A 27537-nucleotide genomic window follows, 5' to 3' on the forward strand; every position below is an offset into this window, starting at 1 on the left:
AACAGTTTCTCTAGACATGGGGTCCTCAAACTTTTTAAACAGGGGGCCAGTTCACTGTCCCTCAGACCATTGGAGGGTCTGACTATAGTAAAAACAAAACTTATAAACAAATTCTTATGCACACTGCATATATCTTATTTTGCAATGAAGAAACAAAACAGATACAAATACAATATATGGCCGACGGGCCATAGTTTAAGGACCACTGCTCTAGACAATATTTTCTTTTTTTTTTTATAAATATATTTTTTATTTAAGTAACATGATTATAGTTAGGTTATAGTCACAAACAGAACACCCCCCTTCATCAGTGTAACATTCCCCCCTCTCAATCCTCCCCTCCCATCCCCTGCCTGTATTCGAGACAGGTATAGACAATATGTTCTTTTTTTTTTTTTTTTTTTTTTTTGGTTTTTGGGTCACACCTGGCAGTGCTCAGGGGTTATTCCTGGCTCCAGGCTCAGAAATTGCTCCTGGCAGGCACAGGGGACCATATGGGGCGCCGGGATTCGAACCGATGACCTCCTGCATGAAAGGCAAACGCCTTACCTCCATGCTATCTCTCCGGCCCCTTTTTTTTTTTTTTTTTTTTTTTTGGTTTTTGGGCCACACCCGACGGTGCTCAGGAGTTACTCTTGGCTGTCTGCTCAGAAATAGCTTCTGGCAGGCACCGGGGGACCATATGGGACACCAGGATTCGAACTAACCACCTTTGGTCCTGGATCAGCTGCTTGCAAGACGAACACCGATGTGCTATCTCTCCGGGCCCGACAATATGTTCTTTTTTTTTTTTTTTTTTTTTTTTGTGGTTTTTGGGTCACACCCGGCAGTGCTCAGGGGTTATTCCTGGCTCCACGCTCAGAAATTGCTCCTGGCAGGCACGGGGGACCATATGGGACGCTGGGATTCGAACCGATGACCTCCTGCATGAAAGGCAAACACCTTACCTCCATGCTATCTCTCCAGCCCCGACAATATGTTCTTAAATGAATTTACTGACCAAAAAAAAGCCAGTAAAACGTGTTGTAACTAATTATTGGGCAATGGGAAATTAGCACTAATTAATGGGTTAAAATTAAGCATAGAGCTATCATAGTTATATGATGCAAAAAAAATATGCTTTGAAGACAATACTGGGGTTAAGCATATTCACAAAGCACTTAACTGTGTGTGGTAGGGGAGGCCACACTAGACAAGGGTTCAAAAGCCATGAAGTGATCGGGATCAAATACAGCTTTGGGCTTTGAGCATGTAAGTCATGTTCTCTACCTCTTGGAGACACATCTCCAGCTCTCAATTAAACACTTTTTTAAAAATAAATCTACCTTATAGAGCTCTTTCTAAATATTTTCCCAATGTACTGTCATATATAATAAGCAGTAGAAGTTGGAAGATGTCAAATTTCAAAAAAAAATCTTTTTTCTAGTTTTTGGGTCACACCCATCAGCACTCAGGATTTACTCCTGGCTCTGCGGTCAGAGGTCACTCCAGGCAGGCTCAGGGGACTATATGGCATGCCGGGATTCAAACCGGGTCCGTCCTGTGTTGGCAGCATTCAAGGCAAATGCCTGACCGCTGTGCCATCTCTCTGGCCCCAATTTCCTAAAAACTTTTTGAAGATGCAAGTGAAAGAGTAACAACAGTTGCACCTCCTGAAGCCACTGGAATCAACAGCAGCAAGTAGGTCTTGCTGCATGGTTGTAAGAATCAAGACCATTTGATATTGGCATTATGTGGATAAGAAAGCAGAGCTAAGTACTTGTCAAAATATTCAGTAAGCAGCTAAATTGATATTCACACCTGACTAGATAGCCTAACTGGAGTTATGCTCTTAACTCACTCTATATACTTATAGAGTATATATCAATCAATTGACATATATCAATCAATTAAATCAGATATCCATGTGAAACCAAGTATAGAAGAACTAAATATAGTTACCTAAGTTACAAACATTATGACCAAGTAATTAAATGCCTCTCCCAATTCACAACTCCTATTTAATTAACACTTTGAAACAGTATGTTTGCTGATGCTATTTGAAAAGCTTGTGAAGGAACCCTTCCTAACTTCTAAGCATGGAAAAAGAAATCAATCTCGGGGCGGAGCGATAGCACAGCAGTAGGGTGTTTGCCTTGCACGTGGCTGACCCAGGATGAACCTGGGTTTGATCCCCGGCATCTGAAATGGTCCCCCGAGCCTGCCAGGAGTAATTTCTGAATGCAGAGCCTAAAATAATCCCTGAAAACAGCCGGTGTGGCCCCAAAAACAAACAAACAAACAAAAACTTTAATTAAAAAAATTAATCTCTCACTATAACTCAAACTTTATACTTAAGGACTATTAATCTGCTACTTCTACACTTTTCAATGTCTTAAATTTCAAGTCAGAGGAAATAATATTGTAATTTTCCTTGTCAAAGAACTGAGTATTTATGTTTATTTCACAGATAGCTTGCCCAAACCATTACCATGTTATTAGAAGATAGAGATGTAATTCAAGTCAAATGCACAGAAAGCTACATTCTGATTGGTCTTCCAACTACATTTCAAGATATTAACGCCTTGCAAAAGAAAAAAGGGCTTTTTAAGCAAACATGTAAGGACTTCATTATAGGAAAAAAGAAAAGCAGTACACTAAGGCCTTAGAGGGAGTCAATCCCGGTACAACTACCAACATGATATCATCCCCCATCATAATCTTCATCCCCCAAATACTAGACACAGAGCCAGAGATAGCTCAAAGGATATTTATACATATGAGGTCCAAGTTCAATCCCATGCCACATGGTACAACAAGCACAACTAAGGACATTAAAGGTAAATCCAGCCTAGTGAAGTAATTGTATTAGCATGACCTCCTTGATGCTGTTCGGATCTCGTCTAAGTAGCACTTCAGCACACAGTGTTGTTTCTCAGCCCTCAAAGAACCAGCGTCTATAAATAATCTAAGAGATTATAATCTGGTGCTGAGAGATAATTCAATGTGTTGGTGTGCTTGCCTGGCACGTAGGAGGCCATTTTGATCTCTAACACAGCATGGTCTCCTGAGCACTGTGTGCTCAAGGGCAACACTGGGTGTGGCCCCAAAACTGAAAGAAAAAAAAAAAGAGAGACTAATCATCAAGCATAAACTAGTCTTTATAAAAAAAAAAAAAAAGTTTGTTCAAACCCTTGAAGTTTACAAAGTATGTGTCACTAATTTTCACTGAATACTGCAGCTTTGTTAAGTAGTGAGGCCAATTGGCTATCCTGATTTTATAGATGAAGAACGCCGAGGCTCACTTTAATCTATACCACTTGTGACTGGAATAGCTTTCAAGTCATTGTGTGACACCAAATCTCAAGCACTTTCCATACCACACAGTGCCTCCTCGTGACACATCACCAAATTACAAAATGAGCATGTCTGCACCACTTGTCTGCATCCATTACCAATAAGAACAACTTAAGAAAAACTATCAGCATTTCATGACACCACAAGTTTTAAGTACAAGAGAGGGGACAATGACAGCATTTTCTCTGAGAAGATGGCACTCTTCAGGACCCAACCTAAGCTTGTTTAATGTAGTTCTCACAATAGCTTTTCTGATGGGTGCTGGGATTGACTGCAGACATCAGGAAACACTCAGGGCAGGAGCACCTGGAACAAGAAGGCTCACACACAAAGTCACAGCATAAGTCTGCTATACCATGCTGTCTTACAGAATAGCACAGTAATGCTCTTTATTGTTTGTTTGTCTTTGTTTTGTTTTTTTTTGTTTTTTGTTTTGGTGATGGGACACCCACAGCGGTGTTCAGGGGTTACTCCGGGCTCTGCACTCAGAAGTCACTCCCAGTAGGCTCAGGGAACCATATGGGATGCTGGGGGTTCCTGTGTTGGCTGCATGCAAGGCAAACACCCAACCCACTTTGCTATTTCTCCTGCCCAAAAAATGCTCTTTTTTGAATAAAAATGTTTTTGTTTAAATATTTTAGTGTTTTAAAAGATTGGAAAAGACTACTTCCACTTGTTGCTGTCTCTATCACACATCCCAGCAGAGTACCACTGCTCTTTCCTAACTTTATCTGCTCTCATTTTTTGGTTGCTGGGTCATACCCAGAAGTGCTCAGAAATTACTCCTGGCTCTGTGCTCAGAAATCACCCATGGCAGGCTCAGAGGACCACATGGGATGCCACCAGCACCTTCTGTCAGGTGTTGGCTGTGTGCAAGGTAATGCCCTACTGCTGTGCTATCTCTCCAGCCCCCTATCTGCTCTTTTGTTTTTGTTTTTGTTTTTGGGTCACACCCGGCGGTGCTCAGGGATTACTCCTGGCTGTCTGCTCAGAAATAGCTCCTGGCAGGCACGGGCACCATATGGGACACCGGGATTTGAACCAACCACCTTTGATCCTGGATCGGCTGCTTGCAAGGAAAACGCTGCTGTGCTATCTCTCCGGGCCCCTATCTGCTCTCTTAATATCAACTGGCTTCCTAGTGCCTTAGGAAAGGGGCTACTTGTCAGAACAAAAAGAAATTTAAGACAATGATATATATAACATCCTTTTTTTTTTTTTAATAACATCCTTAGTAAACAGAATACTCTAAGACCACAGGAACAATGCAAGTATTTTTGCCTCAGGTCAAGGTTAATTTTGTTTTTTGCTTTGGGGCCACACTCAGTGATACTCTGGTTACTCCTGGTTCTACAATTAGGAATCACTGCCAGTGGTGCTCAGGGGTCCAGATCAAATGGGATGCTGGGATTCAACGTGGGTCAGCTGCATACAATGCTCTACTCTACCCATTGTGCTATCTCTCCAGCCCCAGTCTAAGTTAATTTTATCAAGTAGTATGTATCAATCCAAGTAAACAAAAACAATGAACAATCTATGGATAATTATTTTTAATAATCAATTTGAGGGAGATTTAATCTATCCAGACAAGACATAATAACCAAGTGCTTGGGCCAGAGAGATAGCATGGAGGTAAGGCATTTGTCTTGCATGCAGAAGGTCGATAGTTCGAATCCTGGCATTCCATATGGTCCCCTGAGCCTGCCAGGAGCGATTTCTGAGCATACAGCCAGGAATAACCCCTGAGCGTTGCCAGGTGTGACACAAAAACCAAAAAAAAAAAAAAAAGAACAACCAGGGTCTGGCCTCTCAGAGTCATTACTGTGAAACATGAGGGATAGAGAGGTTTAGCCTCAAACTATATTACCCCTCCTCCTCAGGCGTTAAGTACTAAAGGACAATGACAGAATAAAGAAAAGTTTTTAAATGGCTGTTTTGTCTTCTTTTTTGGTGTCTTAGTTGGAACCTTGCCCGTGGAAAATCACAGGCAAGTTTACGTATATGTATGTATGCCTTCTAACAAGGTGCCACAACCCCTTTTAATAATTTTAAACTAATAAGAGATTATTGAAGGATTTCCCAGAACAAAAAAAAAGTCGTTAGTCCTTACAGATTAGGTGTATTTATGATTCCCAGATGGCATTTCATAATCTGAAGCAAAGAGGAGGAAATTTGTTAACTGTAAATTGTGCTTATAATGGATAGCTTGAGAAAGGCTTTTTAACCAAAATTCTTTGTTCAGGGAACAAGAAAAGCCAAGGCTATCTATCAAGCTAAGTGAGAGAGGCAAGGGGAAAAGCCAGCTGGAGAGACAAGGAACGAGGGCAGGAGTGGATGAAAAGGAAAACAGGAAGAGCTGAGCTAGAGGAAACAAGCAACAAGTGAGGAGGAGTTTAGGGACAAGGAAGGGGGTGAACCCAGGAAGTAAAAAGAAACGAATGCTCAGAGCCAGGTTTGAGATGCAGCCCTTTCAAAGAATCCTCCCCAGCGGCATGAAAGACTGAAATACTAACTACTGAAATAGGAAAGAGCTAAAAGAACTGAACTGGTCAGCAGAGAGTGGGGTTCACTTTCAAACAGGAAGAAGCACCTTGTACTGAGGAAATCTTAGCACAGCACACTGCTAGAGAATGGAAGTCACTTCCTAGCGCTTTGTTTGAGAGTCTCAACTCAGAGCGAACGGTAATGGCATGTAAATTATCTGAGAAATCTGTTCTTTATGAAAAGTGTACTGAACTGGACAGTGAGTGCCAGTGCTTGTGATGTCCTCAACGTGGCTGGCAGGGACTGTGGCCTACCCCTTCGAGGACCCAGTCTGGGCAGGAGAGTTTCCTGGGGGTCCCACTTCTCTGCAGTAATCTTATCAGCCCTGGAGACCAGACAGGAATATTATGCATTCGGAAGAACTAGTATGAGTACGTCCCACTTTTGCCCTGGGAGTTTTGAGGTGGGGGTGAGGGGGGTGTCAAGAAAGCTTTTGTTTGGGGGGGGGGGAATGGAGGAGCTTAGTGCCTTTAGGTGGCATCTCGGTTTTCTTCACATGACCTGACAGCGGCAGGCCCCAAAATGTAAGCGGGGGGGGGGGGGGGGGGGGGTGTGCTGCGGAAACCCCGACACCATTTATCACGCAACAACCGACTGCGACAGCCCCCTCCCCGTCCCCCGAGTCAAAGCAGGGGGGGGGAATCCCTTGTGACCGCTACTGATGCGACGAAGACCGAAGCTGGGGTGCCACCGAAACCAGAAGTTTCTGGCAAGCTGCCCAAAGACGCAAAAAATAAATAAATAAATAAATAAATAAATAAACAAGCAAAGAAACAAATAAATACAATTAAGAGCTTAAGCCCCTTCTATCGGGGAGCAGCCTGGAGGAATAGTCGTGTCTTGCTCTCCGTTTTTTTTCTTTTCTTTTTCTGCAAGGAGGAAATGGGGACCAGGGAGGAGGGCAAGGAGGAGAGGGGGAGCGCCGGGTCACCAGGGGTTCCTCGCCAGGCCCCCCATCTCTCCTTCCTTCCTTTCTCCTTCCTTCCCCCTTTCTTCCTTCCTTCCTCCTTTCCTTCCTTCCTTCCTTCCTTCCTCCTTTCCTTCCTTCCTTCTTCCTTCCTTTCCTTCCTTCCTTCCTCCTTTCCTTCCTTCCTTCCTTCCTCCTTTCCTTCCTTCCTTCCTTCCTCTTTCCTTCCTTCCTTCCTTCCTCCTTTCCTTCCTTCCTTCCTCTTTCCTTCCTTCCTTCCTTCCCTGCATGCAAGGGGAGGTGATGGAAGCCAGCCGCCCGCATCCCAGGGAGCGGGCCGAGGGGCTACGACCCCCCAAAGAGGAGGAGGAGGAGGAGAGGGAGGGGAGCGGGGAGCGCCCCGCAACGCTCCGGGGATGGGGTGTGGGGGAGTGCAGCAGTCGCCCGGCCCGGCCTGGCCTGGCCTGGCCTAGCCGGGAGCCCGTTCGTCTCGGTCTCGGTGTCGGTGTCGGGGCGTCGGCGGGCGGGCGCGATCGGCTCTCGACTCCGCGTCCTGCCCGTCGCTAGGCCGAGCGCCCCGAAACGGAGGGCGGGCGAGGCCTACCTAGCCTCGCACCTCCCGGGGAGCCCCGGCCTCCATTTCCGAGCTCGCCGCCAGCGGGGAGGAGCCCGGGGCTGCAGGGGGCGCCGACCCCCGACCGACCTCCCTCCCTCCCTCCCCAGCGACCTGTCAGGCGCGCGGGGTCGTTGCCCGCCGAGCCCCCCCCCCCGCCCCGAGCGCGCAGGGGCGGAGCGTCCCCCCACCCCCCAACTTCGCGCAGCCGCAGGCAGCCTCGGACCCGGGCCGCGCTCGGCGGGGCCCCGGCTTCGCGGGCGGCGGCGGCGGCGGAGCTGTCAACCATCTTGGGCCTCCGGGCGGCGGCGGCGGGAGGGAAGCGGCGCGCCGACCCACCTGACACCAGCCACTGGCCTCCATTGTTGGAGAACTCGATGGCGTTGACACAGCCGAAGTGGCCCAGCAGGTCCTTCTTGTACAGGTTGCGGCAGCCGCGCAGGCGGCGCCGCTGGAAGTCCTGCGCCAGCAGCGGGTCCCCGAGCACGCCCCGCCGCGACAGGAAGCCCACCACCGAACGCATGCCGCCCCCCGGGCCGGCGGCGGCAGCCGCTCGCCGAAGCTTCATGCTGGAACTGGAACCGCCGCCGCCGCGACTCGCGCTCCCTCGCTCGCTGGCTTCGCCCCGCGCGCGGCCACGCCCCCTCGCGCCCGGCCACGCCCCCGGGCACGCCCACAACGCGCCAAACCGCCACTCGCTGACGGGCTGACGGACACACTGAGGCGGAGGCCACGCCCACGGCTCCATTAAGACACGCCCCCCGGTTTAAAAGCCACGCCCCTTTCCTCGCCGCCGCTTCAGCCGAGCGGGCTGCGAGCGCTCTCTCCGGCTGAGGCGGGCGCGGCGGCTCGGAGGCCACGCCCGCGTTGCGGCGAAGCCACGCCCCTTTCCTCGCCGGCGTCGCCGTCGCCGCCTCAGCCCGCAGCTGATCCTCCACAGCTGAGGCGGCCGCGCTTCCGCGTTGAGGCCGCGGCGGCCCCGCCCCCTGCCCGGAAGAGCGCCGCCGGGTGACCCCGTGACCCCGGCGGCCCAGCTTCACGGTCGCCGCCGCCGCCATCACTGTCGCCATCACCAGCCCCACCCCCTCAGGGCACTCGCGGTGATGGTCCCTTTCGTCTTCTTTTTGGGGGGGCCTGGACGAAGAAGAAGAAGAAGAAGCAAGAAGCATCCGCCTCCGCATCCCCTTCAGGAAGGAGGATGGATGGCAGGCCTGATCCAAGGCTTCTCGCTGCTACTTAGCATCCTGGAGCCAAGGGAGTCGAGAGTTAGGCGTGGATGTTGCAGGAAGCAATGATGGTGCCTCGAGTTCTCGTCCCCTCTGCACACATCCTGAGGAGAAAAATGCAGAATCTCCTTCAGGGAGGAAGGTGGTGGCAGGCCTGCCCAGGGCCTTCTTGCTACCACTTAGCATCCTAGAGCCAAAGGAGTCCACTTAGGCATGGACGTCCCCTCTGCACTCACCCTGAGGAGAAAAATGCAGAATCTCCTTAGGAAGGAAGGTGATGGCAGGCCTACCCAGAGCCTTCTTGCTAAAACTTAGCATCCTGGAGCCAAGGGAGTCCAGTTAGGCATGGATGTCCCCTCTGCACTCACCCTGAGGAGAAAAATGCAGAATCTCCTTCAGGGAGGAAGGTGATGGCAGGCCTGCCCAGAGCCTTCTTGCTACCACTTAGCATCCTAGAGCCAAGGGAGTCCACTTAGGCATGGACGTCCCCTCTGCACATACCCTGAGGAGAAAAAAATGCAGAATCTCCTTCAGGGAGGAGGATGGATGGATGGCAGGCCTGCCCCGAGCCTTCTGCATCCTGAGGCGAAGGGAGACCAGAGTTAGGCATGGACATTCAAGGAAGGAATGGTGGTGCCTCGATGCCCCACTGAGTTCTCGTCCCCTCTGCACACATCCTGAGGAGAAAAATGCAGAATCTCCCTCTGGAAGGAGGATTTCAGGCCTGCCCTGAGCCCTCTTGCTACTACTTAGCATCCTGAAGCGAAGGGAGACCAGAGTTAGGCCTGGACATTCGAGGAAGGAATGATGGGCGAAGGGAGACCAGAGTTAGGCATGGACATTCGAGGAAGGAATGATGGGCGAAGGGAGACCAGAGTTAGGCCTGGACATTCGAGGAAGGAATGATGGGCGAAGGGAGACCAGAGTTAGGCCTGGACATTCGAGGAAGGAATGATGGGCGAAGGGAGACCAGAGTTAGGCCTGGACATTCGAGGAAGGAATGATGGGCGAAGGGAGACCAGAATTAAGCTTGGACGTTTGAGGAAGGAATGATGGTTTGGGAGTGCTCTTATTTTTTTCTCCTTCGTTGCCACCTCAGGCGCCTCAGTTGCACCTCTGAGGTACAATTGCATTTGGAGGCTGAGAGGAAACAGCTCAAGCAACCAGTGGCATTACCGTGTGAACCCTGGGGTGCCATGTGTGTTGCTGGGGAGCAAACCAGGAGGGACCATGTGCATGTGCAAGGCAGGTGGCCTCCCTGCTCTAATCCTCTCTCCACGGTATCTGTCAGATTCTTGGCATCTCTCTCTCCCCCCTGCCCTCCTCCAGGCGTCTGTTCTGACTCCCACCTCTTCCAGCCCCTCTGTTGAAAAAAAGGAAAAGCTATTTCCCTCGGGTGCAGGAAAAGAAGAAAGAAAAAGAGAATCTTCCGTGAGAAGAAAATCGCCCAAGTTTTGAGAAACCAAGAGGTCCATCGCAAGACACAAGGAGAATTCTTTTGAAAGGAGCAATCAAGCCAATTGGGGGTGCCGAGCTCTCCTCTCAGAGGTCGAGTGGGGAGCTCAAGAGGCAGGACAGCTGGTAACCAGCAGCTGCGCTTCAGTAGGCTGGGAGCCTCTCAGCTGACCTCAGAAATATAGCAAAACGTCTCCTTTTGGCGTCTTGTAAATTTTCCTGCAGGTTAAAAGGCTCTCACTGCTTGGAATACGCCATTAGAACAGGCAGGGCCTGTCAGTGCTGCCCTTTTATTTAAGCAGGTCCAGAGATGTCACAGAGGCAACCTGGAGAACACTGGCTGACGTGCTGCAGGCTCCTAGATCCGCGTGAGATTGTGTGTTTGGTGGCCCTGGGTCCCATCCCTGGCACCAAAACTTGCAAAATCACCTACCACTCTAGAATGACAAAATTAATCACAAATCTGCAAGCAGGATTAACTGAAAGGTCAATACTACATATTGCTGAGCTGAACAAGAACTCACCAAATTGCTACAAAATGACGCCTTAAATGGATTTTTGTTTCTCTAGCAAAAATGTGTGGTGCTTTTTCTCCTCAGAATTTCACTCTCAGCTTGCTTCTTAACTTAAGTTCAGCCATTATTAGAACCCTATAAAGATCAATAGTACTATTCCAACTTGGTTAATATTTCGCAGCCAACATTATTTCTTCATAGCAACATCGAAGTGCACGATTTCATCATTTATTCGTAGCAATATCAAAAGCGTTTGTTTTTGTGATTATATCATAGTGTCCCCCCACTCTGCTATTAACTTCCTCAGAGGTAAGGATCATATCTGTTCTGTCCAGAGCCAGAGCCAGCATATCCTGGAACTTTGTAGGGATTCAAATAGTTGTTAAAATACAGGAATTAGGAAGTGAGGAGGGATTTTGGAGAGAAGGTCATGACTGCAGCTTGGGTGCACGATGTTTGAGGTATTTGTGCTACATTTCAGGGGAGATTGTCCCAAACGTCGTTTCTGTTTCCACTGTTCCTTTGCTTGGCATTCAATTCACACATTCAAAAACAGGGAGATTTTTGTTTCCTTTCAATTAACAGGACATCCTTTATAACTAATTTATTTGCCTGAATTTGGAGAGAGGAGCAGACATGATGTGGTTGAAGTGGTCTTTGAAGTGGCAATATGTATGACACACCCTTCTCTAAAACATTTAACTTTCCTCCACCATTTTAAATGTGACTCACTGTCCCCCAATGCCTGGAATTACACCCATTTACCTCAGTCTAAAAATAACCTGGGATCTAGTCACAAGACAGCTAATTCTAAGACTTTGCTGGAAGCTTCCTTATTAACTGCTCAGTTAACACTTGGTCAGAAATGTGGGACCATTCAATCTGTTAATAATAAGAAAAATAATAATCCTACTTCAACTCTGCACAGCTTTTTTTAAGGACACTATATAAAATCTTTCAACTTAACTAGATTACCACACAACATACTGGATATTCAGCTCAATATGAAAATTAAATAAAAGTAATTTTCAGTATATGTCCCATGCAATATTCAGGATATACTTAGTGATTCCATTAACCTGAAATTCAAATTAAACTGTGTATCCTGTATATTTTGTTTTTTAGGGGGCCATTTTCAGCAGTGCTAAGGACTTACTTGTGCAGGGATCAGGGGACCATACGAGATGCCAGTGATTGCACCTGGGGAAGCAGCATACAAAGTAAGTGCCTTACCCACTGTACTATTGCTTTGGCCCGCCTGTATATTTTCTTTTTTTTTTCCAGTTTTTGGGCCACACCCAGCATTGCTCAGGGGTCACTCCTGGCTGTCTGCTCAGAAATAGCTCCTGGCAGGCACGGGGGACCATATGGGACACCGGGATTCGAACCAACCACCTTTGGTCCTGGATCGGCTGCTTGCAAGGCAAACGCCGCTGTGCTATCTCTCTGGGCCCCCGCCTGTATATTTTCATCTGTATTTATTTTTAAGTTGGGGATCACATCTAGTTGTGCTCAGAACTTAATTCCTGTTTCTGCATTCAAGGATCACTCCTGACACACTCAGGGTTCATCTGGGTACTGGGGAATCAAACCTGGATTAGTTACATGCAAGGCAAAAGCCCTACCACTGTGCTATCTACTAACCCCCAAATCTGTAGTTATTAAATCTAGTAGTCCTACCATAATATAATCCAACATAAAAGAATAAGCACCATTGTAACCATAATATGTATTTGCTCTTATAAAAAATTATAAAGTCCTTGTGCAAACTATTCTTTTTTTTTTTGTTTGTTTTTTTGTTTTTTTGGGCCAAAAAACTGTTTGACACTCAGTCAGTACTCCTGGCTATGCGTTCAGAAATCACCCCTGGCTTGGGGGGACCATATCGGATGCTGGGGGATCGAACCGTGGTCCGACTTAGGCTAGCGCTTGCAAGGCAGACACCTTACCTCTAGCGCCACCTCTCCAGCCCCCAAACTATTATTCTTGCTCATCTAATCAATTTCAGTGACTCAGGAGCTTGATCTTTTTGGCATAAGCATTCATGGTGAGAAGGTCAATGGACTCTTAAAAATAGTGAATGAATGAAGAATAAGATAGGACAGGGGTTAAGGCATTGTAAGTAGAGCTGACTGACCTTTGGTTCAATCCTGGCACCACATGTGGTCCCCAAGCACTTTTAGGAGTGACTATTAAGCACATATACAGAAATAAGTAGCCCCTGGGCTCCGTTGGGTGGACCCCTGAAAAATGAAGTGACAAAAAAAGGCATATGAAATGAACCCTAGTAAGCCCTGTGTTATTACTGTAGGATAAAAGAGGAAAATATGTGGAAAGTTCTTATTTTTCTCTCATAGATTTTTTTTATCTTGGCCTAAAAGCATCTGTTTATCAACATTTATAGGTTCATAAAAGCCTTGAAATACTGTTTAAAAATTCTTTTGGGGCCGGAGAGCTAGCATTGAGGTAAGGCGTTTGCCTTTCATGCAGGTCATTGGTTTGAATTCTGGCATCCCATCTGGTCCCCAAGCCTGCCAGGAGCTATTTCTGAGCATGAAGCCAGGAGTAACCCCTGAGAGCTGCCAGGTGTGACCCAAAAGAAAAAAATTCATTCTTTCTTGAAAAATCAGTATACGAAACTTAGTTAATATGAGAACCCCGATATAGATATAGATATATACATTTGGGGGGGCACACTGGGTAATGCTCAGGGGTTACTCCTGACTATGCGCTCAGAAATTGCTCCTGGTTTGGGGGACCATATGGGATGGTGGGGATCAAACCCAGGTTTGTCCTCGGTCAGCCATGCGCAAGGCAAACACCCTACCACTGTGCTATTGCTCCTGTCCCAAGGCTCAGATATTATTAAAGAATGAGTAAAGAATCTCTGAAAACTTGGGGCCAGAGAGGTAGCATAGAGGTAAGACATTTGCCTTTCATGCAGAAGGTCGGTGGTTCGAATCCCAGCATCCCATATGGTCCCCGAGCCTGCCAGGAATGATTTCTGAGCGTAGAGCCAGGAGTAACCCCTGAGCATTGCCAGGTGTGGCCCAAAAACCCAAAAAAAAAAAAAAAAAGAATCTCTGAAAACTTGACCATGCTACAAAAATACTCAAACAAGCCAGGGACATAGTACAGTGGATGAGGCACTTGCCTGGCATGTGGCCCACCTGAATTTGAGACCTGAAATTCTATATAGTCTCTAAGCACCACCAGGAGTGATCCCTGGCAGAAGTAGGTCTGACTACTGTCAGGTGTGGCCCAAAAAATAAAATAAATAAATAGACAAAGATAGCAAAATACAGTTATAAACAAGCTGATAAAAATATCTACATTAAAAATAAGAACATTGGCTGACATGGGTTCGATCACCAGCATTCCATATGGTCCTGTGAGCCTGTTAGGAGCGATTTCATTTTGTGTTCTGTTTTTGGGCCACATCTGGCTGCGCTTAGGGGTTACCTCTGGGCTCTGTGCTCAGAAATCGCTCCTGGCAGGATCAGGGGACCATATGGAATTGCTAGGAATTGAACCCGGGTCTATCCCAGGTCAGCTGCATGTAAGGCAAATGCCCTATCTGCTATCGCTCCAGCCCCCAGGAGCAGTTTCTGAGTGCAGAGCCAGGAGTAACCCCTGAGCATTGCCAGGTGTGGCCCCCAAACCAAAAATAAATAAATATAAATCAATAAAAACATTGGGGGTTATAGTAATAGTATAGTAGGTAGGGCATTTGCCTTGCATGTGGCCAGCCTGGTTTTGATCATCAGCATCCCAAATAGTCCCCCTAGCACTGCCAGGAGTAATTTCTGACTACAGAGCCAGGAATAACCCCTAAGTACTGCTAGGTGTGGCTCTCCCTAAAAATAAATTAAAAACCAAAAGTATTTGCATGCTTCTTTCTAAGTCTTAGTTATAAGGAAATTTCATAGATTAAACAAGTGTTTCTCAACCTTTTTCCAACCATGGCCTTGATTTGTTTCTCCTCTGACCTTTCCTTCCTGTGGTCCACTCTTCTACTAATTGACTATTTTATTCTCATGCCAGGCCTCCCATTTATGTGATTTTCAATTGTGCCCCTTTTGGAACATCTTGTGGACCCACAGAAGGACTATAAAGTCCAGGCAGAGAAATTCTGGATTCAACTATAGGTTTAATACAGAAAAAAAAAACAACTAGTTGATGATATAGTGATATAAACAAATGCTTCAAATATATGTTTAACCCTAGTAAGATTTATATATATAAATATATATACATAAATATATATTTAATATATATTTTTTAAGATTTATATTTTAGGGGCCGGCAAGGTGGCGCTAGAGGTAAGGTGTCTGCCTTGCAAGCGCTAACCAAGGAAGGACCACGGTTCGATTTCCCTGGCGTCCCCTATGGTCCTCTCAAGCCAGGGGCAATTTCTGATCTCTTAGCCAGGAGTAACCCCTGAGCATCAAATGGATGTGGCCTGAAAAACCAAAAAAAAAAAATTTATATTTTATTTGTTTTGTATTGGGGACCACATTCAGTGGTGGTTAAGGCTGACTCCTGACTGTGCTAAAGGTTCACTCCTTGGTAGTACTTAGGAACCATGTGCCCTGTTGGGGATGAAACCTGGGTCGGCAGCATGCAAGACAAGTACCTTAATACCTGTACTGTCTCTCCAGCCCTATCATTTTCATTTTAAAGGATAATTTCAGGGGCTGGAGAAATAGCATGAAGATAAGGCGTTTGCCTTGCATGCAGAAGGACAGTGGTTCCCATATGGTCCCCTGAGCCTGCCAGGGGCGATTTCTGAGCGTAGAGCCAGGAGTAACCCCTGAACGCTGCCAGTGTGACCCAAAAACCAAAAAAAATAAAATAAAAACATAATTTCAAATGGAAGTCAATTAATTTTGAGAACTAGAAATACACTTGATGTACTGCTACATGGATTTCTTTGACAAGATCTATAAGAGCATATTTCCTTTTTTTTTTTTTTTTTTTTTTAAGTTTTGGATTTTGGACCACAACTGGCAGTTCTCAGAACTTTGCCCTGGCTCTGCACCCATGAATCATTTTTGGGGGCTCCAGAAACCATATGTTGTGTAGGGAATAAGTCAGGGTTGCAGGTGCCATAAGCAGATGCAAGGTAAATGCCTTACCTTCTGTACTTTCTCTCCAGTCTACTAATTCCTTTTTTATTTTAGTTTATTTTTAGTTCATACTTGGTGGTGCTCAGAATGTATACCTGGATCTACATTCAGGGGTCATTGCTGGCAGTGTTTGGGAAACCACATGCAGTGCCAGGAACTGAACATCGTGGACCATATGCAAAGCAAAAGCAGTAACTTAACCAAGGTATTATCTCTCTGGCCTTACTAATTCCCTTTGTTTATTTGTTTTTGGTTTTTGGGCCACACCCGGTGATGTTCAGCGATTACTCCTGGCTATAAGCTCAGAAATCACTCTTGGCTTGGGAACTATATGGGACACAAGGGATTGAACTAAGGTCCATCTTCGGTCAGTCATGTGCAAGACAAATGCCCTACAAATGCCTGGTGCTATCGCGCTGGCCCCCTAATTCCTTTTTAAAAAAGGGCATTTTCTGGGGCCGGCGAGGTGGCGCTAGAGGTAAGGTGTCTGCCTTGTAAGTGCTAGCCAAGGAAGGACCGCGGTTTGATCCCCTCTGCGTCCCATATGGACCCCCCAAGCCAGGGGCAATTTCTGAGTGCTTAGCCAGGAGTAACTCCTGAGCATCAAACGGGTGTGGCCTGAAAAACCAAAAAAAAAAAAAAGAAAAAGAAAAAAAAGAAAGAAAGAAAAAAGGGGCATTTTCAGGCCAAAGAGATAGCATAGAGTAGGGCATTTTCCTTGCATGCAGAAGGACAGTGGTTCGAATTCCAGCATTCCACCTGGTCCCCCAAGTCTGCCAGGAGCGATTTCTGAGTACAGAGCCAGGAGTAACCCGTGAGCACTGCTGGGTGTGACCCAAAAAACAAACAACAAAAAAAGGCATTTTCACAGACCTTGAAATGAGTTCCCAGGCTATTACATAATTCAATCCAGTGACTACACACAGATAATTATTTGATGTTAAAAATTTCAAACACGGGCCCGGGAAGGTGGCGCTAGAGGTAAGGTGTCTGCCTTGCAAGTGCTAGCGTAGAGACCGTTGTTCGATCCCCTGTGTCCCATATGGTCCCCCCCAAGCCAGGGGCTATTTCTGAGCGCATAGCCAGGAGTAACCCCTGAGCGTCAAACGGGTGTGGCCCAAAAAAAAAAAATTTCAAACAGGCCCGGACCTAAGGTGGTTGGTTGGTTCGAATCCTAGTGTCCCATATGGTCCCCGTGCCTGCCAGGAGCTATTTCTGAGCAGACAGCCAGGAGTAACCCCTGAGCAACGCCGGGTGTGGCCCAAAAACAAAAAAACAAAACAAAACAAAAATTTTAGGGCATTTGCCTGGCATGCAGTCGATCCAGGATGGATGGCTGGTTCAAATCCCGGCATCTCATATGGTCCCTGAGCCTGCCAGGACCGATTTCTGAGCACAGAGCCAGGAGTAACCCCTGAGCGCCACCGGGTGTGACCCAAAAACCAAAAAAAAAATTTTTTTTCAAATCATATTCCATTTCACTTTCCAAACAATTGGTTTAATTTTCTCACATATGTCTCTTCATAATGAATAAAATAATTCTTTAAAATAAGCATGTAAGGGCCGGGCGGTGGCGCTGGAGGTAAAGTGCCTGCCTTGCCTGCGCTAGCCTAGGACGGACCGCGGTTCGATCCCCCGGCGTCCCATATGGTCCCCCAAGAAGCCAGGAGCAACTTCTGAGCGCATAGCCAGGAGTAACCCCTGAGCGTCACAGGGTGTGGCCCAAAAACCAAAAAAAAAAAAAAAATAAGCATGTAAGAGGCCGGCAAGGTGGCACTAGAGATAAGGTATCAGCCTTGCAAGCGCTAGCCAAGGAAGGACCCTGGTTCGATCCCCCAGCATCCCATATGGTCCCCCCAAGCCAGGGGCAATTTCTGAGCACTTATCCAGGAGTAACCCCTGAGCATCAAACGTGTGGCTCCAAAAACCAAAAATAATAATAATAATAATAATAATAAGCATGTAAATTACAGAAATCCTCAGTGACCAGGATTATTCATTTGACACTCAGTGTTATTATATTTATTCTTCTATGCCAACTATGTACCTTTGTATTTTTGAAGTTCTCAAAAAATCATTATAAGTCAGTTGTTTTATTTTTATTTATTAAGTTATTTATTTTTGGGTGTTTTTAAATCACACCTGGTGACGCTCAGGGGTTACTCCTGGCTATGCGCTCAGAAACCACTCCTGGCTCAGGGGACCATAGGGGACAATAGGGACAACCACGTTACTTCCTAGGTCAGCTGCGTGCAAGGCAAATGCCCTATTGCTGCGTTACCACTCTGGCCCCTTCAATCAATTGTTTTACTGTTTTCATTTTTAGACTTCTGCATGAATAATCCCTGATAAATAATATGATAAAAAGTTTAAATTATTATTTATTTATGATTTTAATATTATTATTTGTTACATTTGATAATAATATAACCAATATTTTTTTCTAGAGAAGGTCCCACAGACATATAATATTTATTGAGCATCTTCAACATGCTAAACTTATTTAGAAAATAAAAATAGGGTCTACCTTCAACCCAAAGTAAAATATTCCTAATGAAAACCAAGATGATTCTTTGGTACCAACCAAATCAAATTTGAATTGTCTTTATGGGTTCAGTGGTAATTGAGAACAGATTTCTAAAAAATGAACTGACCACCTCCATGTGTTTATTTAAATTTATACCTCCTATCTTTTCTTTCTTCATTAATTTTATCTAGGCATAGTGAGTTAGAATACTGTTAATAATAATAATAATAATAATAATAATAATAATAATAATAGAATTCAGGCATTTAGCATTACAAAACCACAATCACTGCCATATAAATTGAAATAACATTTGTTAAATTTAGGAGAAATCCATAGCCTTAAAAAATGCCATGGTTGGGCCCGGAGAGATAGCACAGCGGCGTTTGCCTTGCAAGCAGCTGATCCAGGACCAAAGGTGGTTGGTTTGAATCCTGGTGTCCCATATGGTCCCCCGTGCCTGCCAGGAGCTATTTCTGAGCAGACAGCCAGGAGTAACCCCTGAGCAACGCCAGGTGTGGCCCAAAAACCCAAAAAAAAAAAAATGCCATGGTTGGGGCTGGCGCGGTGTCGCTAGAGGTAAGATGCCTTCCTTGCCTGCGCTAGCCTAGGACGGACCGCGGTTCGATCCCCTGGCGTCCCATATGGTCCCCCAAGCCAGGAGCGACTTCTGAGCGCATAACCAGGAGTAACCCCTGAGCGTCACTGGGTGTGGCTCAAAAACAAACAAACAAACAAAAAAATGCCATGGAAATTTTTTGTTTGTTTGTTTGTTTTGGGGGGCCACACCCGGCGGTGCTCAGGGGTTACTCCTGGCTGTCTGCTCAGAAATAGCTCCTGGCAGGCACGGGGGGACCATATGGGACACCAGGATTCGAACCAACCACCTTTGGTCCTGGATCGGCTGCTTGCAAGGCAAACACTGCTGTGCTATCTCTCCGGGCCCGCCATGGAAATTTTTATGGGATTTATACTGAATCTGCACATCCCAAGGGGATGTAACCTGGTGAAAGAAAAGCTGATGAAACTTAGAGGGAGAAATTGGTAGCTAAAATAAGGCAAGACAGAGAATGTGGAGCTGGAGAGAAATAAATGGAAGAAAATAACTTGGTTGTGACTTAGAAAGAATAGAAAATAAAAGACAAGCCAGGAGGGAATAGCCTGATTTTTTTTTACTTTAAAAACATTCACTGAAATAGAACCTCTGGGAAAAAACTCCATTTTGAGGTGGGAAGAAACCACTAGTTTGGTTATATACACAGTGAATTTGAGGTGCTACTGAGACTTCCAAAAAGAGTTAACGGATAGCCTGAAGCTACACAGCTGACCCAGGGTCAATCTGCAGCATTCATATGGTGCCCTGATCCCTGCCAGGAGCAATTTCTGAGCAGACTCAAGAGCCCTGAGCACAAATGAACAGAAAAGATTGCCTGGATTTCAATTACAAAATTTTCTTATACTTTTCATTCTTGACTTATAGGAACTTGAAAGTATACATTGCACCATATGGCTAAGCAATGGAAAAATGGTGTCTTAGAAGGAGAATCAAGGGGCCAGAGTTATACAGTACAGCAGGTAGGGCACTCACCTTGCATGCTGTTGACCTAGGTTTGATCTTCAGCATCCCATATGGTCCCTCAAGCACTGCTAGAAGTAATTCCTGAGTACAAATCCAGGAGTAACCCCTGAGCAACACCGGGTGGCCCCAAAACAAAATCAAATAAAAAAGAGTGTTTTTATTATAAACATTGGAGAGGGTAGAGAGATAGCTCAGAAGACTGGAGTGCATGCTTTGCCTACAGGACTTATGGTTTTGTTTGATTCTTTGCGTTTTGGGGGGGGGGCACACCTGGCAGTGCTCAGGAGTTACTCCTGGCTCTGCACTCAGAAATCACCCAGGGGACCATATTGGATGCCAGGGATCGAATCCAGGCTATTCTGGGTCAGCCACTTGCAAGGCAAACACTAGAATATTACTCTGGCCTGGGACGTATAGTTTTGAAGCAAGAAGCAATCCTAAATATTAAGCCAGGAGTAGCTCCAAACATCACTGGGTATACCCAAAAAAAAAGGGCTGAATACATTTTTTATTTTAATATCTGTGTGAATAGGTATTGGCATCTAGCAGATAGAGACCAGGGATGTTGCTAACTTGTACAATTCACTGAAAATCCCTACAACAAAGAATTCTACTCTAACATTTCAACAATTCTGAGATGAATAATTGTATTTGAACAAATCTCTAAATTTTCTTTTTGTTTTAGTTTTTTTGGCCACATCCAACAGTGGCTTAGGGATTACTTTGTGCTCAGGGATCATTCTTTTTTTTTTTTTTTTTTTTGGTTTTTGGGCCACACCTGGCAGTGCTCAGGGGTTACTCCTGGCTGTCTTCTCAGAAATAGCTCCTGGCAGGCACGGGGGACCATATGGGACGCTGGGATTCGAACCAACCACCTTAGGTTCTGGGTCGGCTGCTGTGCTATCTCTCCGGGCCCTCAGGGATCATTCTTGGCAAGGCTTGTGGGACTATTTTAGGTACCAGGTTGGCCATAAGCAAAAAACCTTCCCTGTTATATTATCTCTTCAATCCCAAATCTCAAAATATTTTATCACAAGCTTTTTTTTCTGATCACTTGTGTTATCTTTAATTTTTTTTAATTTATATTATTTAAAGAACATGTATCACATAGTTGACATAGTTGATCACAATACATTTGGTTACAGATAATCTGTGAGCAAAATTATTTTTAAAAAAAATAGGAAAGAGAAAGAAGTGTAGTTCCGCAACAAGCAAATTTGTGAAAATTAGAATATCTTCAATTAGGGGCCAGAGAGATAGCACAGTGGTAGGCATTTGCTATGCATGCAGATGGATGGTAGTTCGAATCCCAGCATCCCAAATGGTCCCTCAGCCTGCCAGAAGTGATTTCTTTTTTTGTTTGTTTTGTTTTTGTTTTTGTTTTTGGGCCACACCCGGTGACGCTCAGGGGTTACTCCTGGCTATGCTCTCAGAAGTCGCTCCTGGCTTGGGGGACCATATGGGAAACGGGGGATCGAACTGCAGTCTGTCCTAGGCTAGCGCTGGCAAGGCAGACACCTTACCTCTAGCGCCACCATGCTGGCCCCCAGAAGTGATTTCTGAGTGCAGAGCCAGGAGTAACCCCAGAGTGCTGCTGGGTGTGACCCAAAAAACAAACAAATGAAAAAAATATCTTTAATTAGATCATTAAGTCACTGTCAGAAGGTTTAGTAATCTCTTGTTGCTAGCTGAGCACTCTGGTACTCCATTTGTTTCTAAACATTAAGTGACTTCAAATACACATTGGCACCTAAATTGGTGTTTTCCTATGGGGATGACATAATTAACCAAAAAATGAGTTGTTGTGAAATCACAATTGCAGCTATATGGTACAGGGATTTCAAGCACTATTGCTGGTATTATGATTTGGGAGGCATGTTTTCAGCTGCCAGGTCTTCTGGAAGTACAAGAAGGCAGGGAGAGGGTGTCCACACTCACTCCAAAGAGTCCAGGTGATATCAACCCAAATACCAGCAAACCTGGAGTTTTGGTCAGATTGGTATCTCTGCAGTGAGTAATAGATGAGTAGTGAAGCAGGACCATAGGCAAAGCAGAGATTGTGAGTGAGGGGTGCAGCAGGCATGGCTTCAGCAAGGTGGGGGCTTGCCTCACCCTCTTCTGTGATTGTCGGCTTTCAGCTGAGTGGCTGATGTAGCCATGAATTTTCACGGCTTCACAAGCTCTTTTATAAGCAACTTATAACACACATTATTTAATCATTTTATACATGAAGTCCTGTCGTAATATATTATGCAATTTTTCCTCCTTTGTTAAAGAATCCAGAGATGCTCAATAGTTGCTTAGGCAGTGCTCAAGGGACTCGTTTATTTTTGTTTTTTGTTTTTTTAGTTTTTGGGCCATACCCGTTTGACACTCAAGGGTTACTCCTGGCTATGCACTCAGAAATCGCTCCTGGCTTGGGGGGACCATATGGGATGCCAGGGATCGAACCGCAATCCTTCCTTGGCTAGCGCTGGCAAGGCAGACACCTTACCTCTAGCGCCACCTTCCCCGTCCCTCAAGGGACCCCTAATAGGCTGCAGCATGCAAAGCGTGTGTTCAGCCCCTTGAGATATGTACCTTTCTTTTTTTTTTTTTTTTTGAGTCACACGCAGCTGCGCTCAGGAGTTACTTCTGACTCTGCTTTCAGAAATCGCCCCCAGGGGCCGGGAAGGTGGCGCTAGAGATAAGGTGTCTGCCTTGTAAGCTCTACCAAGGAAGGACCGCGGTTAGATCCCCCGGTGTCCCATATGGTCCCCCCAAGCCAGGGGCGATTTCTGAGCACATAGCCAGGAGTAACCCCTGAGCGTCAAACGGGTGTGGCCCAAAAAACAAAACAAAACAGAAATCGCCCCTGGCAGGAGACTCAGAGGACCAAATGGGTTGCCAAGATTTGAACCACCATTCGTCTGCATGCTAGGCAAACGCCCTACAGCTGTGCTATTTCTCCGGCCTTTTTAAAATTTTTTTTTTGGGGGGAGTCACACCCGACAGCGCTCAGGAGTTACTCCTGGCTCTACACCCAGAAGTCGCAGGGTCGGGGGACCATATGGGATGCTGGGATTCGAACCATAGTCCTTCTGCATGCAAGGCAAACACCCTACCTCCATGCTATCTTTCCGGACCCGATATGTACCTTTTTAATTAGAAAAATGTTTTTGTTTTGATTTTTTTTGGGGGGGCCACACCCGGCGGTGCTCAGGGGTTACTCCTGGCTGTCTGCTCAGAAATAGCTCCTGGCAGGCACTGGGGACCATATGGGACACCGGGATTCGAACCAACCACCTTTGGTCCTGGATCGGCTGCTTGCAAGGCAAACGCCGCTGTGCTATCTCTCCGGGCCCAGAAAAATGTTTTAAAATTAAAGATGAAATAGCTGAAATAAATATTATTTTATTTTATTTATTTATTTGCCTGCAAGGCAAGCACCTTACCTCTTGCATCATCTCTTGCCTCATGTTTTTGTTTTGTTTTTTTGTGCCACACTCTACAGTGCTTAAGGCTTATTCCTGTCTCTCAGAGACAAAGATCTTTGTTCCTAATGTTTTTTTCCTAATGTTTAATTTTTTGATGGGAGAAGTTTTGGCTACCTATTGTGCTCTTCAGGGAGTGTTCCTGGCTATGTACTCAGGAACGGTCGCTAAGGCAACCAGTGGCAATACCAATACAACCCAGGTTGACCACAAACAAGGCAAGTGCCTTATGCCCTGTACTCTTTGTCTCTGAAATTCAGCTTTTTTTGGGGGGGTGGGCACACCCAACAATACTCAGGGGTTATTCCCGTCTCTGCATTAAGGAATTACTTTTGGTGGTGCTTGAGGGAAATCCGATATGCCTGAGGTTGAACCTGGGTCAACTGTGTGCAAGGCAAGCACCCTACCTGCTGTACTATTTCTCCAGCTCCCAAACTCAATTCACTTTTATCCTTCATTATATTATTAACATATTAACTTCAAGATTAATCACATATTTTTAAAAATGCATTTAAAGTCCAGATTCCTTTTTTTTTTTTTTTCAGAGGGGGGGGTTGGGTCACACTCAGTGGCGCTCAGGAGTTATTCCTGTCTCTGCGCTTAGAAATCACTCCTGACAGGCTTAGGGGACCATATGAGATGCCAGGATTCAACCCACCATCTGTCTTGGATCGGCTGCATGCAAGGCAAACACCCTACTGCTGTGGTATCTCTCCGGCCCCAGAATATAAAATTTTTTATAAGTAACATATTTATATAACTTTGCAAGCTATAAAACCCTACCAAAATTAAAATTAAATTAAAATTAAAAACTCCTTAAAATTGGGTTGTTGTTGTTTTGTTTTTTTTTTCAGAATATTTCCCAATACTAACCTTCAAAAAGTTAAATGTTTTCTTTCTTATGACACTATCAATTTTATCTTAAAGGAGCAATTTTCTTTTTTTACTTTACTTTACTTTTTTTTTTTTTTTTTGGTTTTTGGGTCACACCCGGCGATGCTCAGGTGTTACTCCTGGCTGTCTGCTCAGAAATAGCTCCTGGCAGGCACGGGGGACCATATGGGACACCGGGATTCGAACCAACTACCTTTGGTCCTGGATCAGCTGCTTGCAAGGCAAACGCTGCTGAGCTATCTCTCCGGGCCTACTTTACTTTTTTTTTTTTTTTTTTTGGTTTTTGGGTCACACCCAGCGGTGCTCAGGAGTTACTCCTGGCTGTCTGCTCAGAAATAGCTCCTGGCAGGCATGGGGGACCATATGGGACACCGGGATTCGAATCAACCACCTTTGGTCCTGGATTGGCTGCTTGCAAGGCAAACACCGCTGTGCTATCTCTCCGGGCCCCTACTTTACTTTTTTAATTGAGGTATCATAGTTGATACTAGTAATGAAGGAAACAGAGTTTCATTTGTTTTGGTTGGGAGTGATACCTGGCAATGTTGAAAAGCTACTCCTGGCTTTGTGTTCAAGAGTTGCTCCTGGCAGTATAAGGATTAGGCCATGTGGTGCCGGGGATCAACCCAGGCCTCCCACTTGCAAAGCATGCACTTTGCCCTCGAAGATCTCTTCGGCCCAGGAGCAGAGTTTTTAAACTTCAATTTTAGGAATTGGAGAGATAATCCCAGGGGAAAGGTGTTTGCCTGCATGCCATTGATTTTAGCCTCACGAGGGGTCATGGCTGAGCACAGAGCTAGGAATAGCCCCTGAACACTACCTGGTGCTCATCTTTGATCCCCTCATAGGACTTTTCTTTTCTTTTCTTTTCTTTTTTTTTTTTTAGTTTTTGGGTCACACCCGGCAGCGCTCAGGGGTTGCTCCTGGCTCTATGCTCAGAAATTGCCCCTGGCAGGCACAGGGGACCAAATGGGATGCCGGGATTCGAACCACCATCCTTCTGCATGAAAAGCAAATGCCTTACCTCCATGCTATCTCTCCGACACATGGACTTTTCTTTTTAGTACTTAAAATAGAGCATACTACTGACATACTTATTAACTTACCATATAAAGTCAACAGAATTTAAATGCTCGTCTTTTTGTGCAGGTAATTTATAGATTTGGGCAACCATTTTTCTCTTGGACATAAAACACCGAAAATCCTGAGTGAAGCCAAATATCTTCATCATCAATGCACATTTCATCATGGAATATTGTATCCTAAAGATACTTCTGTGTAAAAAGTGTTTTTGTTTGGGGGTGGGTACAACCTTTAGGTACTCAGGGGTTACTCCTGGCTCTGCCAGGCAGGGCTCAGAATGGTTGCCAGAAATCAAACTTAGTTGACTCTGTGCAACACAAGCACTCTCACCACTATACTGTCTCTCCAACTCCTATCTAAAGTCTTGTGTGGGGCTAAAGAGCTCAATAAACTAGAACACATCTTTGCATGTAGAAGCCTCAGGTTCAATCCTCAGCATCACCAGGTCCTACAAGTACTGCTGGGAACAATCTCACCAAGAACTTTGAGCTGGGAGTAGTTCCTGAGCATTGCCAAGTGTACCCCAATTGGGACATAAAGTAGGTCTTGTACATTTATGTATATCCTTAAGCACAAAAAATATATATAATGTGGGCAAGCCCAGAAGCTAAAAGAAGCTATAAAAACCCCACTCTATGCTTAGGTCTTTGCAAGACGAATCCCTTTGGTACACAGATGATCTCAAACAGACCTGATGACTTATGGGTAACTTTTTCAGCCCTTCAACTAACTAGAAGAATGAAAATTGCCAGTATTACTCATACTTAGTTTGGGTTTTATTTTTTAATAAAAAAAATAACCTTTGTATCTGAAAATTATGCTTATACAACAGAACAAAGCCTCTGGATTTTGCCATAGGAGTCACTCTTTCTAGTCATGTGACCCTCCTTCTCTCTCTTTTTCTCTCTCTCTCGTTCTTGCGCTCTCTCTTACTCTCTCTCTCTCTCAAGCCCTGGACTGCTATCTCACTCCTTAGCTCAAAAAATAGACTTCATATTTCCCTAGTGACTTCTGAATCATAAATTCTCCATATATATGTAATTAAATTTGGTTCATTTCCATCACCAATCTATCTGATGTTGATTTGCTTTGACTGATTGACCAGCCAGAAAGCACCTAGAGGAAATTTTCTCTCCTTTCTGACAAATTATTATGTCTTCTACAAGATAACCAAATGACTAATAATCTCCAGACCAGATGATGCCCTCTGTGTATTCAATAAATACAAAGCTGAACTTCTTTAATTATCTTTTAGATTAAAAAATACATAAATGTGGGCCCGGAGAGATAGCACAGCGGCGTTTGCCTTGCAAGCAGCCGATCCAGGACCAAAGGTGGTTGGTTCGAATCCCGGTGTCCCATATGGTCCCCCGTGCCTGCCAGGAGCTATTTCTGAGCAGACAGCCAGGAGTAACCCCTGAGCAATGCTGGGTGTGGCCCAAAAACCAAAAAAAAAAAAAAAAAAAAGACATAAGTGATGCTGCAGAGATAGCACGGTGGTAGGGCATTTGCCTTGCACACAGCCATTCCAGGATAGACTGATTTGAATCTCAGCATCTCATATGGTCCCCCGAGCCTGTCAGAAGTGATATCTGAACACAGAGCCAGGAGTAACCCCTGAGCGCCACAAGGTGTGACCCCAAAACAAAACAAATAAACAAAAACTTTATAAGTGGGAGGCTGGAGAGATAGCACAGTGGTAGGGCATTTGCCTTGCATGCATCTAACCCAGTACGTACCTGAGTTCAATTCCAGGCATTCCATATAGTTCCCCAGCCTGCCAGAAGTGATTTCTGAGCACAAAGCCAGGAGTAACCCTTGAGCATGCCCAGGTGTTCTCACCCAAAAAAATATAAATGAGGGCCCGGAGAGATAGCACAGCGGCATTTGCCTTGCAAGCAGCCGATCCAGGACCAAAGGTGGTTGGTTCGAATCCCGGTGTCCCATATGATCCCCCATGCCTGCCAGGAGCTATTTCTAAGCAGACAGCCAGGAGTGACTCCTGAGCAAAGCCGGGTGTGGCCCAAAAACCAAAACCAAAACCAAATATATATATATATATATATATAAATGAACCTAAAATTTTCTTTTACTATCCCTCTAAACCATCACGGATGTCCTAGAGTACCAATCCCACTCCATGCGGGACTCTTTTTGTTAGATGGAGTAGGCATTTGGCCACTTAATTGTTGAGGACCACAAGTTCTAAACAGGAGCACTGAAATCAGAGAGGTTTTGCCTGGAACCTTCTAAAAT

At 45.4% G+C, this 27537-nt stretch overlaps 1 protein-coding gene across 1 annotated transcript in view; it reads right to left on the reverse strand.

Moving 5' to 3' along the window:
* Positions 1-7997, reverse strand: part of DCAF5 (DDB1 and CUL4 associated factor 5) — a 118091-nt gene extending 110094 nt beyond the window's left edge. The window contains exon 1 of the mRNA XM_049770327.1: positions 7740-7997. Coding sequence (XP_049626284.1) covers positions 7740-7968 — 229 coding nt within the window. The 5' untranslated portion in view covers positions 7969-7997. The remainder of the gene's footprint in view (positions 1-7739) is intronic.
* Positions 7998-27537: the final 19540 nt, after the last annotated feature.

The sequence above is a fragment of the Suncus etruscus genome, chromosome 3, assembly GCF_024139225.1.
Source record: "Suncus etruscus isolate mSunEtr1 chromosome 3, mSunEtr1.pri.cur, whole genome shotgun sequence".
NCBI classification, from domain to species: domain Eukaryota; kingdom Metazoa; phylum Chordata; class Mammalia; order Eulipotyphla; family Soricidae; genus Suncus; species Suncus etruscus.